Here is a 12,050-nt window from a genome sequence, read left to right as displayed (position 1 = left end):
AGGGAAAGAAATAATTTGGATTTGTTCTGGGATATGCTATGCAATGCCCCAAATCTCAAAGAGCAGAAAGAAAAGTGCAGCAAACAATGAGAAAGCCCTGACGAGGTAGGTAGATGATTTTTATAGATAATGGGAAGAATGACAGTGCTTAATCAAAGCTTGAAGTCATCAATTAATGTTCAATGATCAATGAGAATAAAAGTATATTTAGCATTAAAAGTGACAACATTAACCTGAAGGCAGGCATAGTTTCATCAGAAAGTGAGATAATAAGCACTTATGCATTAACATTCAACAGCTGTTTTGAGTCTATGTTCGGCTATAGCAAGCATCAGTACCTTGTGACATTGGGGTAAAATTAAGAAGAAATAACTATCTGTTTTAAAGACGGATGTTGAAAGGGCACCTGCTAAAATCATGCGTTTTCAAATAATCAGACTTAGAAACTAGTAATCCAAGAGAAAGAGCTATGTAAGTAATTTCCTGTTATTTAAAAGAGGATTTATAAATTTATAAAACCTGGAAAAATTGCAAGGCAGTCAAGGAATGTCAATGCAAGTCAAATAGTTATCATTAAAAAGGTTGGCCCAGTGACCCATAAAACAGCCTGTGACTGATTAGCAGTAAAATAATAGGATTATTAATTTGGAACAAATCATCAACAAAAACCTGGAGGCTGAAACTGTAATAGTATCTATCAGCATCTTTTCATGAAAATCATATCTTTTAAAGTGTTTTTGTTATGCTTTTTTTTTGTTCAGAATTATAGCTCTGAGTGATAAAAGTAATTTTATTGCTGTATTCTCCAAGGTATTTAACGTATTATCATGTAAAACTACCACAATTGCACTATATAAAAGAAATAATCAACACCTAGTGTTTAATATGGAGATGTTCTTCCAAAAATCAGTTCATTGTCACCTGTGTTCATAAAAGGTCTGACGTGGAGACCACTGTATTTAACCATCAGCAGCCATGACATAAACCCACTTCTATATGCTCTCAGTTCAATACTATAATTAAAAAAACCCAAACCAAAATCAACACTCCCCTTCCCCCCCAAAAAACAACCCAACAACCAAAACCCAGCATAAACCTAATATGATTCTTTACTATATATTAATGGATATATTAACTAAAAGTCAGGAGGCATTCTTGACCATGCTTTTTTATGGTAAGTATAAGAATCCCTAGGTACAGAGGAAGGAGAATGTGTAAACATTTGAGCAACTTCAAAGCAGAGACAAATAATTGATTCAAGAACCTAAAGAAAGTGGTTTATGCACTATTGTTGCTAACCTTTATAACAAAGGTAATTTTTTTTTTTTGCAAAAACACATCTCAGAAGTCTCTACTTTCTGTGAAATTGGGAGCTCAGAGGAGGCAGTCGCAGTGGTTTGCTATATTTTATGAATCTATAAAAGCTGAATTAAGGCTGAGTGTACCAAGACCAAGGCACACGTTAAAGTGTTTTCGTCATGTGTAACCACTTTCCGAAAGTGGAATCTTTTTGCCAGCTGAGCCTTCCTGCTATAGATGGTTTCAGTGACACTGAACTTTGTTGTATTGTTACATATCAAGCTCCATTTCTGTTCTGAAGACTCAAGGATGGCTGGAGGAAGCAGTGTGATGAACAATATCTGCTTTATTTCTTCATTATGTATTTGATGATTTGTATTCTTAAAAAGTATGTGCTGACCAACAGAGAGAGGGAGGCTGCTACTTGTCTTCTCCAAGGTGCTGTGTTTTGGATCTTCATGCACAGAACTGGTTGGACTCAATGATCTTAAAGGTCTTTTCCACCTAAACAATTCTATGATTCTATGAGAGGTTTTCTGGCTCAGGAGATTGCACTTTGCCTGAGGGCAGCTGAACATGCAGAACCCTAAGAAACTTTGAAAGCACAGGGTAAGTCTGAGATGTCCAGGAAACCAGTAGCCTTAGAAGCTGTCTAGAAATGCAAGGAACAGGCACAGAGACAGGCCAGCAGAATGACAGAAAGATGCTTTTCCTAAGGGCCTAGAAGGGATAGTGAAGAGTTCACTGCCAGGAGCCATTGAAAAGGTAGCTGGCTAAAGAGCAAGGATGAAAGAAAGTACTACCTCTTTCCATCCAACTTTTTCTATAGTTCTGGATTAGAAGGAATTGATTTGCAATGCTCTATTACTTCCATTTTTCTTACTCTCTTTCTTCTTTGTTTATAATAATAAAAGAATAATCTTTATGTTTTATTAAAATCTGGCTTTTGAGGATCACCAGTTTTTTGGTGCACTTCCTTCAAAAAAAAGGCATGGGCAGAACTCTTTCATCATCTCTGGAGACTCTAGACCTTGTCACAAGGAAATGTCACACAGCAGACACAGTCCAAACGCTCTGTTTGGAATCTATCAGCAAGACTGTGCTCTGGACAAATCTTTTTTTTTCTAGATGTCTGCCAAGTGGGAAAGCAGCAATCCTTACACAGAAATTTCTGTTGACATAATTTTAAAAGGCTTAGGAGGAAAGAACTAAGGGGGAAAATTGCAAATATTGCCTCCTTAATACAGGGCAGGACTTTGCTATCACCAGATGGCCACCACTGCGTATTTCCCTCAAAGGATCTGCTAATATTTTTCCAAAAGTTGCAGCTGATTCAAGCTTCTGTTTAGCCCAGATTTAGCCCACGACAGTTCTATGTTTACTGAAGCTGAATTTTACATGATTTTTAAGATAACTGACTAGAAACTCTGTAAAACTAGTCCAGCAATTCAATGTGAGCAATATTTTCTCTTTAGGACTTACTCCTGTATTATGATATCACTGAATCAACATTTCTAAAGGAACAGATACCAAGCAGAAAAGTTGATGCCATGGATAATTTTCAGAAATGTTTTGCAATTTTAAAATTGTATCAGCCAAGAGTAGACAACAGCAGTTACAACATGTCAAAACAAATTGATATGGCAGAAGCCAAAGACTGGAAGGCAATCCGTGTGGATCTGGTCATAACCCCTTTTGAGCAGTATGCGTATGCTCTCTTAGGCTGGACAGGCTCCAGGGTAAGTAACCACAAAGTCCATGTTTCCTTAGCATTTCTAACCTATTTTTGTTGTTGCAAGACCATTCAGAGTTCATGGATTCTTAAAAAATGTTCCTTCTCTCCATGTGTCACATTTCATGCTGTGATCAACCTGTGATCATAGGCTGGAGCTGATGAACTCCTCACTGATATCTGTGAATATCTCTCTAGAGGAGTTAACATCTATTTTCCTCACAGCTTAGTGTTTATATTCATGGACTGGAGAGCTAGATTTTCAGTCAGTTGCATTGTCTTTTTACATCATACTAGTGAACAAGCTATTTAAATGGTTACTGAGTGGACAAATTATTTGGAAAGTGTTACAAATTTTTACAGGAAATTAAATATTTGAGGAAGATGTGTTCTGAATTGGCACTTAATTTGTTTTGTAGGAAATTGAAAACCATTTGACCTCTTTCTTTTGGGATAAGATAAAATGCTTTGTTTCACTTGTATATTATGTGATTATGTAAAATTATGTATATTATGTAAAATGATGCTTTAAATCAGAAAAAATTGCAAATTTTAAAATTTACGCATTATTTGTGAACTAGAATAAATATGTTTTGATATTTTAAGAAGTTAAGAAAACTTTAAATGATAGTTACTTTCACAGTAGACACGTAGTCATTGGGTATAATATAAAATAGTACAGTATTTTTAAAACAAAACATTCTATCTAAATGCAAACTCTGAACTCAAATGATTAATCTCTCTCTGGGCAGAATTAGTTTTTAATCTGTTCTACATGCTTGCCTTCTGATGCTCGTTTTCTTAGGGAGTGATTATAGGATGTGAGAGCTCCTGAGCCTGCTCTGAATGATCATTTTGATGCACTAGAAGCAGTACAGGTGCATTGCCACTCTGTTCTACTCAGGTTAATTGGAAGCAGGAAGGACTTTTAGACCAGGAAAAATGTTGTAATTGACGTATTATCCTGCTGAGCTGATGAGTTACTTCAGTCAGTTTTCTTTTTTGAGATAATAAAATGTATTTATTTGGACTGTAGATTCAGTTCTGGTTCTCCAGACTGACTGGTCCTTCTTATCCTGCAAGTGTTTGGCTACTTAAAAGCTCTTCTCTCAAATCTGTTGTGGGGTGTTCACACTAAAAATGCACTTTGTGAGGCCCTTTGGTTGAGTAAGCAATGATTCCATCTTTTCTTCACTCAGCTTCTACTCCATGTTGATATATTTCACATACAGACTGTAAGAGCCCATCACTGGCTTACTTTCTCATACAGTGCCCAGCTATTCCCAGACTAACCAACTGAAATGATGAACCATTGCCTATCAAAACATTGTTCTTTCAGATGATCCACTTTTTCACACTGTAGTCTTTTAATTTGTATGTTTTAGTTTTGGTATTTGGTTTTGTATTGGAACTCTTATAAAAATAGTGACAATTTTGATTTGTCAGAATTCTTGATATTTGCAATATTTTTTACAGCAATTTGGACGTGATTTGCGGAGGTATGCTACTCATGAAAAGAAGATGATATTGGACAACCATGCCTTATATGACAGGAAAAAGGTACTGTTTATTCTCAGAAATAAAGCTATTGTGTTTTTATTTCTAAGTCTGCATTTTAAGGGGTTTTTTTTGGTATTTGACTATACAGAACAGTTTAGCTTGATTCTTTGTCTATCATATACTAAAACAGTCCCACCTTCAGAAGATGTAATTGTATTGGCAGAGCCTGATCAAATCTGAACAATTCTTCTTTGGCATGGCGGAGGTAATTTCTGAAATTTAACAAGAAACATACATTAGACAATGGTGTTTGGAAGAAACTCTGCAACCTTCACAAAACTGAGAAAACTCATCTGCAAGTATTTCAGAAAAGTATTTTACTGCCCTGATTCAGAATGAAAGGTCATTTCTTTGTCCTAGGCACAATTTTAACAAAGATTGTGCTGATATTTCAAATTAAAAATAGATGTTGAGTGGTACAGGCACAGCCAGCATGCCTGCGGAAGATTTTCCTAGGATATGGTAACTTAGTAGAGCTCAGGAATCATCCTGCTTTCAAAGTCCTGCATGCAGAAGTCTATGTGGAGTTCTGTTTTGTCAGGCTTGACAGTCTTGGTAATAATTGATAGTTTTTCTGGTCTAAATGCTCTTGGCTGCAGTTATACTGATCTCTGCATTTATCTGGATTAGTGTCTGTATTTGTATTAGGTCATTTTAATAATAAGCAAAAATCAATATTGAAGATGTTTATTGATGTTATTAAATGGGAAGGTAAAAGTACCATGTCAAGATTTTACATTGATCTTTCCTACATATTCCTTATAGAATGGAGACTGCTTTTAGCATTTCTATTTACATGGAGCATTGCCTCAGTGTTTGTGAGACGCAGCAGTGCTCTAAGCCCTCACGCGATTTCAGCTCTTTCTGCGTGTGCTTGTCAGGCTCAGATGCCATGGCATCTTCAGTTCACATAGAAACCTGGGGAAATGAGCAGACTAATGATCCATTTAGTCAAATATCCTGTCTCCAACAGTTGTCAATAATAGATGATTTAGAAGAAAATATAAAATTGCATAATAGATAAATATGCGATCAAATGTCCAAAGGGGGTAATTTCTTCATGAACACAGGGACAATGTCAGTGTCTTTCTGTCTTTTATAATTTGAAAGCATTCAAAACATAAACTCTGTGCCTTAATATAATGTAGCAATTATTATTATACTCAAGTTAATATGTGCTCTGTTAAATAGCTTTTAGGGCGTAACAGATAACTGCACTAGGGAAATGCAAAAAATATAAGAAACATCTGTGTTATTTTTTGTGTGCAGCAAAACTTGCCTGCCTGGTATACAAGTATATCATTTTATCTGCTGCTTTTACCCAGAACCCTAGGGCATTCAGTAATGCAAAAAAGACATTGTTTGTTCATGAACAGCATCAATCAGTATTATTTTTTCTTATTGTATTTAGGCTTTGTGTTTGACATACCATTCAAGTCATTCTGGGAAAGAAAATGCGAGTCTCCATGTGTATTTCGCTGGAGTAACCATGTTTCAGAGATAAATGATGAGTTTATTTTCAGTGTCCTGTGCGAAAAAAGATGCTCTTGTCTTCCCAAATTTTCAAGTAAAGAACTGAGGCAGAGAAAGATTTAAGGCCCAGAAATCCATTGATTTGAAGGGCCCCCTGTTTACAGTGGCTGGCCTGAAATTTCTCTTGTTGATTATCTGCCTCAGGACTTTGAAAAATACATAGAAATGTGTATAGCCACAACATGTTTGTTGTAACTGAATCTCCAGACTTTCTACATATCTGAATCTCAACTTACATTTCCTCAGTGCACTGCCCCAAATTGAAGAAACATAATTAGTAGAGACTAAGAAGCAAGACTTACAAAATTTTGCTTATTTCTTATTATAGTGCAGGATTTCTATGACAAGGGCAAGGAAAAAAAAAAATCCAAACCTTCAGGGAAAGTTTCAACTGTCTTGATCACGAATTCTTTAATCTAGGACTTCCACATATCAAATGAAGTACATGAATGGATTGACTGTCCCTTTTGGCAGGGAGGGAACTTTGCTTTTGAATGTCTGTTTATCATCCTCTCCCAATAATATCAAAGCCTACCTTTTCTCATTTAATCCCAGACAGAGCCAGTTCACTTCCAGATTTTATTTTCTGCTGCAAACCGCAGAATTCAAAATAAGATTTCATGTTAATCTGGTGGTGCAGCATCCTACTGTTCTTGTCTCTGCTGCATTCTCAGAAATTGCTGAATTACATTAACTGAAATGTTCCACAAAGAAAGAAAATTCTAAGTCAGATATGTAATATGAAAAATTTCAGACCAGGCATCTCAGAAGTTATAGTCTACTTAAACTAGGGTCTTTTATCAAGTAGTGTCATTCTAATAAGAAGCAGGAGACACCCCCTTCCCCAGGTGTTTCACTATTTATAATCTAATGCATTAAATTAAAATAATTTTTATTTTTAACTTTGCAATTTTGTATTAGGTTATTCCCATAAAGGATATTTTGAGCAAAAGCCTTTCACACTGCCACCCAGTGCGTAACAATGTCAAGGATGTGCATAGTACAGCAATGGTGTCTGTAACTGTGAAACTTGAGATGATGACCCATAGTGTAGGAAAAGTTTGCAGCAAGTTGTGTGGCTGCCAAGGTTGATTAACTTTTAAGGTCATCAGGTTAGTAACCTTAAAATCAGTGATGAAAGTAATTAGCAACTTTAGTGCTGTTTAAGGGAGCATATATTCAAATTGTGGATTTTTTAGGGTTTTATTGAATCTTAATTTAATTGTGAAAACTATAGAATTTTCTTTACAGTAATTGTAGAGCTTTGAGGTAATTTAAAAACCATTTGACTAGCACTGATGTTTTATCTGTACTATGTCTTAAATTTAGATTGGAACACAAACGTGTATTTCATAAGGACATTTTTCTTTGTGGTAGGAAATCTTCCTTTCTTAAAGGAAAGCTTTCTCAAAGCTAAAAATAATCAGGAAGGAGATATCCCTTGTGCATGCTGCTCAAGATCCCTCAACATAACCTTAATTAAGTTTAATTAGGCATCACAGGTAAAAAAATGAATCACATCTTTCCCGTATTTCTCTCCTTGTTTGCTGAAGAGAGGTTGCTTGATGTCACAGGCTCTGTCCAGGCAGACAGACTTTCATGCATGACTCTGTAACAGTCACTGGGTTATAACTCAGGAGCTGGGCCAAATCCTTTCTGCTTCATTCTTCTTCTTTTATTACTCTCTGTGTGGGTACAGCAAAAGGCACAAAAGGTCAGGGAGAATCAAACTGATTCTTGATCTTGATGAAGACCAAATCCTTTCTTCGAAAACACTTGTCTATTGTCATTTAAACTTTTGCAAGCTGGCACAAAAAGTTAATAAGCCATGTGATAGCATATATAATTTGATTTTTTTTTCCTGTTGGAACCTAACAGTGCCTGTAAGAAAATGTCTTTCATTATAAAAGAAAACAGTTTCCTGATTTGCTCTACATTTCAGTATATAATTTGATATACTTTATTCTTCCATATTAATATTTATCAGCCCTTTGGCACTGAAGGTTCCACTGTGGCCCACTGCCTGTGATGCGTGTCAGAGAATCCCAAATTCCAGCATTCAAGAGGTTGTATCAGGAGAAAGTCCTGGTTACTTTCATGTATTTCCAAAGGGATTCTGACAGGAACAGGGAGCATTAACACAGCAGTTAAGAATCAATTACATAGCTTTGCAGAGGGGAACAAAAGAAACATATTTCCTTTAGGGACTCGTTATAAAGTTACACTGTGAAATTATTCCTCAGCCTTGATTTTTTTTAATATATATTTTTTCCTAGTGTGAATCTTTTTCATATATTTGTGGGTTTTGGAATACACTGTACAACTATCAAACTAATGATTTTTTTTTTCCCTGTTCTGTAATAAAAACGGCATTTCATAGATCTTCCTTCGGTAGGAAAATGATGACAACAAAAATTTAAACTTACTATCAATTATCTGTCAGTCTATTTTTCATAAAAAGATGAGTGGATGTCCAAATCTGTGCCTCTTTAGAACTGTGTTCTAAAGCAATGGAAATCAGCACTTGTATATATCAACTTGAAATATGAAATTTCTGATTTTCAGCAGCTGGAAATCAAACCTTACAATGATTCCCACACTTATGGAATGAAAGACGTTGTTTATCAGCCATCAGGAAGAAAGAAAAATTTTATATTCCCCATGTCTTATAATATTATTATTGCTGTTGCACTGGTTACAGATGACATGACACATTTATGAACTGGGCCAATAAAACTGTCACCGCAAAACTTTCCTGATTCATGAATGAACAATATGCTGTCTCAGTAAAATAGAAGTGCTTTTGCAAAAAAGGAATTTTTTTCCCCGTGTGAAACATAAGTCAGGTCAAGTGAACAATAGTCTCTTCCTTACATAAATTAAGGTCTGTAAGCTGGAAACCATGGCATCTCTGGTTGTTTTTATAGCCCTCCGTGATGGTTTGGGGTTCTAAAGGGTTTATTGCTTAACCCACTATAAAGAATTCTTGGTTACAACTTGCATTGTGTTCAGACTTAATCAGGAGCTAATAACAGTGTAAGCTTTGACCTCTGTTGTGTATTTAAGTAATGTGATTATCAGTTCACTGTCTGAACTGCTGGTTTTAGTGTGCATGTGTATATACAATTTGCCATATACTGAGATTTGAAATGCACTTTCTTTGCAATGATTAAAAGTTTGTGATGTACTGGGGCAGTCGTTAGCAAGTTTTGACAATGTCCTGACAGCTTTTTAACTAAGTGAAATGGAGAGAAATACAGCAGATCTAACTAAAGAAGATGCATCTCTAAATCCTGTTTTATTTTTAAATACCTGTCTTTAAGCTGAATAACTATCAATTGCTTGCATGAGAATGTAATAAATTTGTGATTTACTTTCACTTTAATGTTTTATTATTTTTAAAATGGCTGGCAAACCACAGGCTTTCTATTCTTAAAGGAGTAGCTGTCCTTGAAGTGTGACTGCTTTTCTCCTTTTACAGAGCCAGCAACCTGGAATAAGATTTAGGAACTCCAAAGGTTGCTGGTTGCTCCTTTTCCAAACTCTGATGTTAGCCAGAGTAAAGCATTCTTGTCATGCAGAAGAGCACTGCAGTGTTTGAAGCTGGACTTCAGCTTGGATTTTTGAATGTTGGATTTTTGGACTCTTCACCAAGAGGGTGGGACTTAATGTGGAATTACTCTTCTCCTAAGAAATTGCTGTAGGACTTAAGTGTGTGCGTTTCATCAGTAAGAATATTATAGACTCCATGGATAATTTTAGACTCCAGTGTTGCTGCCTACTTTCTCTTGGGTACTATTAATACGACTTCAAAATCCAGGGAATGACTGTAAAAAGGTGACTACAACTTAGTGGTGTAAAATGTCAGTTTGAGAAGTTACTTTCCTTATCCTGATTTCAAAAGGATCCAACAGTCTCTTGTAAGTTACCTAGAGAGCTGCTGCAGGTGTGGAAGACTGTAAGCTATTTCTTTCTGCTGAAATTGAAGTTAACCAGTGTTAAATATAGCTTGATTCCAGTCCTGAAAGCACTAAAATGAAATTCAAATTCCAAAAATTCCATCATCAAAAAAAGCTGAGTTTTTAATTAAAGATTTTTTTGTTTTAACTTCTGTTATTATGACATTTGCTGCTAGCTGCTCTTTGGCATTGCTGCAGAACTTATTTTTGCTTGTTACTCTTAAAATTCCACAGGAACATAAATATGTTGGATTCCTTCTTTTTCCTTTTTCCTCCTGACCCTGTGTCTCTGGATGTTACTGAGGTTGCAGCAATTCATAAATACTATGCTGTTGTAATCCCAGTCTTCCTTATGGTCATCCCTTTGAAGATCCAATTCAGATACTCAATCCTTGTTATATACAGCTGTAGATCTGCTGTGGTCTGGCTGGTTGAAGCTCTCTCTGCTCTTTCTGGTTCTCTGTGCATTGTCACTGAAAATAAAAGGTCCTTTTTCAGCTTCCAAAAGAACTGACATACTTGGTTGTTAAGACACTATGCCTGTCACTGGTATCTGAAGTGTTTACAGTGATGATTATGAAGATGTTTTTCCTACAAACTTCCATTTCCATTGAGGAAACACAGCCTACATAACTGTTAGTATTTAAAGGAAATGTTGAATGAGCAGACTGAAAATCATGTGAATTTTTATCAGTTTCTTCAGGGCTGTGCATTTTCCAGGCTCTGAAATTGGAGAGATGTCTTAAGTGCACAGCCAAATCACTGAAATTTATGTGTAAAATTTTGCTCCTACTATTGGTGTTTTGGCTCAATGGAGAAAACAATCAAGAATAGCTGTTAACATGCTCAGAAGGCATTCATATGCAGACTGGAAATGACCTACTATATTTGTGCCTTTTCTTACTCTGCAGTAGGTCTGTTATTGCCTAGTACATGTGCCTTTTCTTGGATCACTTTGTAACAGAGCATCGTGTTCAAGCTGGTAGACTGACATGAGTGCAGTCAGCCAAAGAGTCAATGTACTGGTACAGATAGGTGACATCAGAGGGCATATTCAAACAGATTTCAGGGTTTCATGTTCTCTGAACATTTTCTGATCCCTCTTTTAATCATGAGTTGGCTTGCAAAAAGGCAACATGAGAGGGAATTTTGGCATTTGTCATGAAGTGACAATTGTGTGAGCTGAAGAGAGTGAGTGTTCGCCATAGCCTGAGGAAGGAGGATGGTCCAGAGGTTTGTCTTTCAGCTTGCAACTTAAGTTGCACTGTAGCCAAATTTTCTCTGTAGTTTTAAGCAGGTCATTTAACTTTCCTTGGTCTCACTTCCAAGCAGTAAAACCTAATTCCCACAATGAAAAGGTGCAGTAAGTATAAGTAGCTAACTACTGTAGCAAAACCTAGTTCAGTTTAATGAAGGACTTTGATCCTTCATTAAGTGTTTTGCCCTTCCCTATAACCAGGAGAAAGAATAAATCTTTAATGAAGAATTGTAATGATTCAAAATTTGCTTGTTCATTTAATCAGAGGGAAAGTCAAATGTTGATACTTTCTGCAAAGAGAAATACTTTTTGAATCTCAGCTTTGGAAACAATCCACGGATCAGGCTGTTCCAAACCTCCAAAGCTCAGGCAGTTCTTGGGGCTGCAAGCTCTGAGGCTCTAGGCTGGCTGGTTCAGGCTCATGGAGCCAACAAGCTCTGGGGACCCTGGGTCTGATGTAATTGAAAGGACTTGTTTGAACTCAGGCTCCCGGTAGCCTGTCAAGCAAGTTGCTGAGAAGATGGGCAAGCTGGCAGGAGCTCAAATAGGCTTAGATTTTTAAAAGTGCCCAGTAAACTAAATTCCATTTGTATTATTCTTTTCAGGGCAATATTTTGATAATTACATCTTTTTTATGAAACATCCAGGTTCAGTTGAGTAGGAAAATGCCAACAAAATTTGCCACTGTTTTGCTGAATAGATCTGTTCA

The 12,050-nt window shown here is 36.2% G+C and overlaps 1 protein-coding gene across 1 annotated transcript in view; it reads left to right on the top strand.

The window, feature by feature from the left end:
• Window positions 1-12,050, top strand: part of DNTT (DNA nucleotidylexotransferase) — a 68,784-nt gene that overhangs the window by 40,188 nt on the left and 16,546 nt on the right. Inside the window, exons 7-8 of the mRNA XM_010020339.1 lie at window positions 2,775-3,038; window positions 4,508-4,591. Coding sequence (XP_010018641.1) covers window positions 2,775-3,038; window positions 4,508-4,591 — 348 coding nt within the window. The remainder of the gene's footprint in view (window positions 1-2,774; window positions 3,039-4,507; window positions 4,592-12,050) is intronic.

The sequence above is a fragment of the Nestor notabilis genome, unplaced genomic scaffold (assembly GCF_000696875.1).
Source record: "Nestor notabilis isolate BGI_N333 unplaced genomic scaffold, ASM69687v1 scaffold4948, whole genome shotgun sequence".
Lineage (NCBI taxonomy): Eukaryota > Metazoa > Chordata > Aves > Psittaciformes > Psittacidae > Nestor > Nestor notabilis.
Note: the sequence above shows the minus strand (reverse complement) of the source record. Positions and strands in the feature narration are given on the sequence as shown.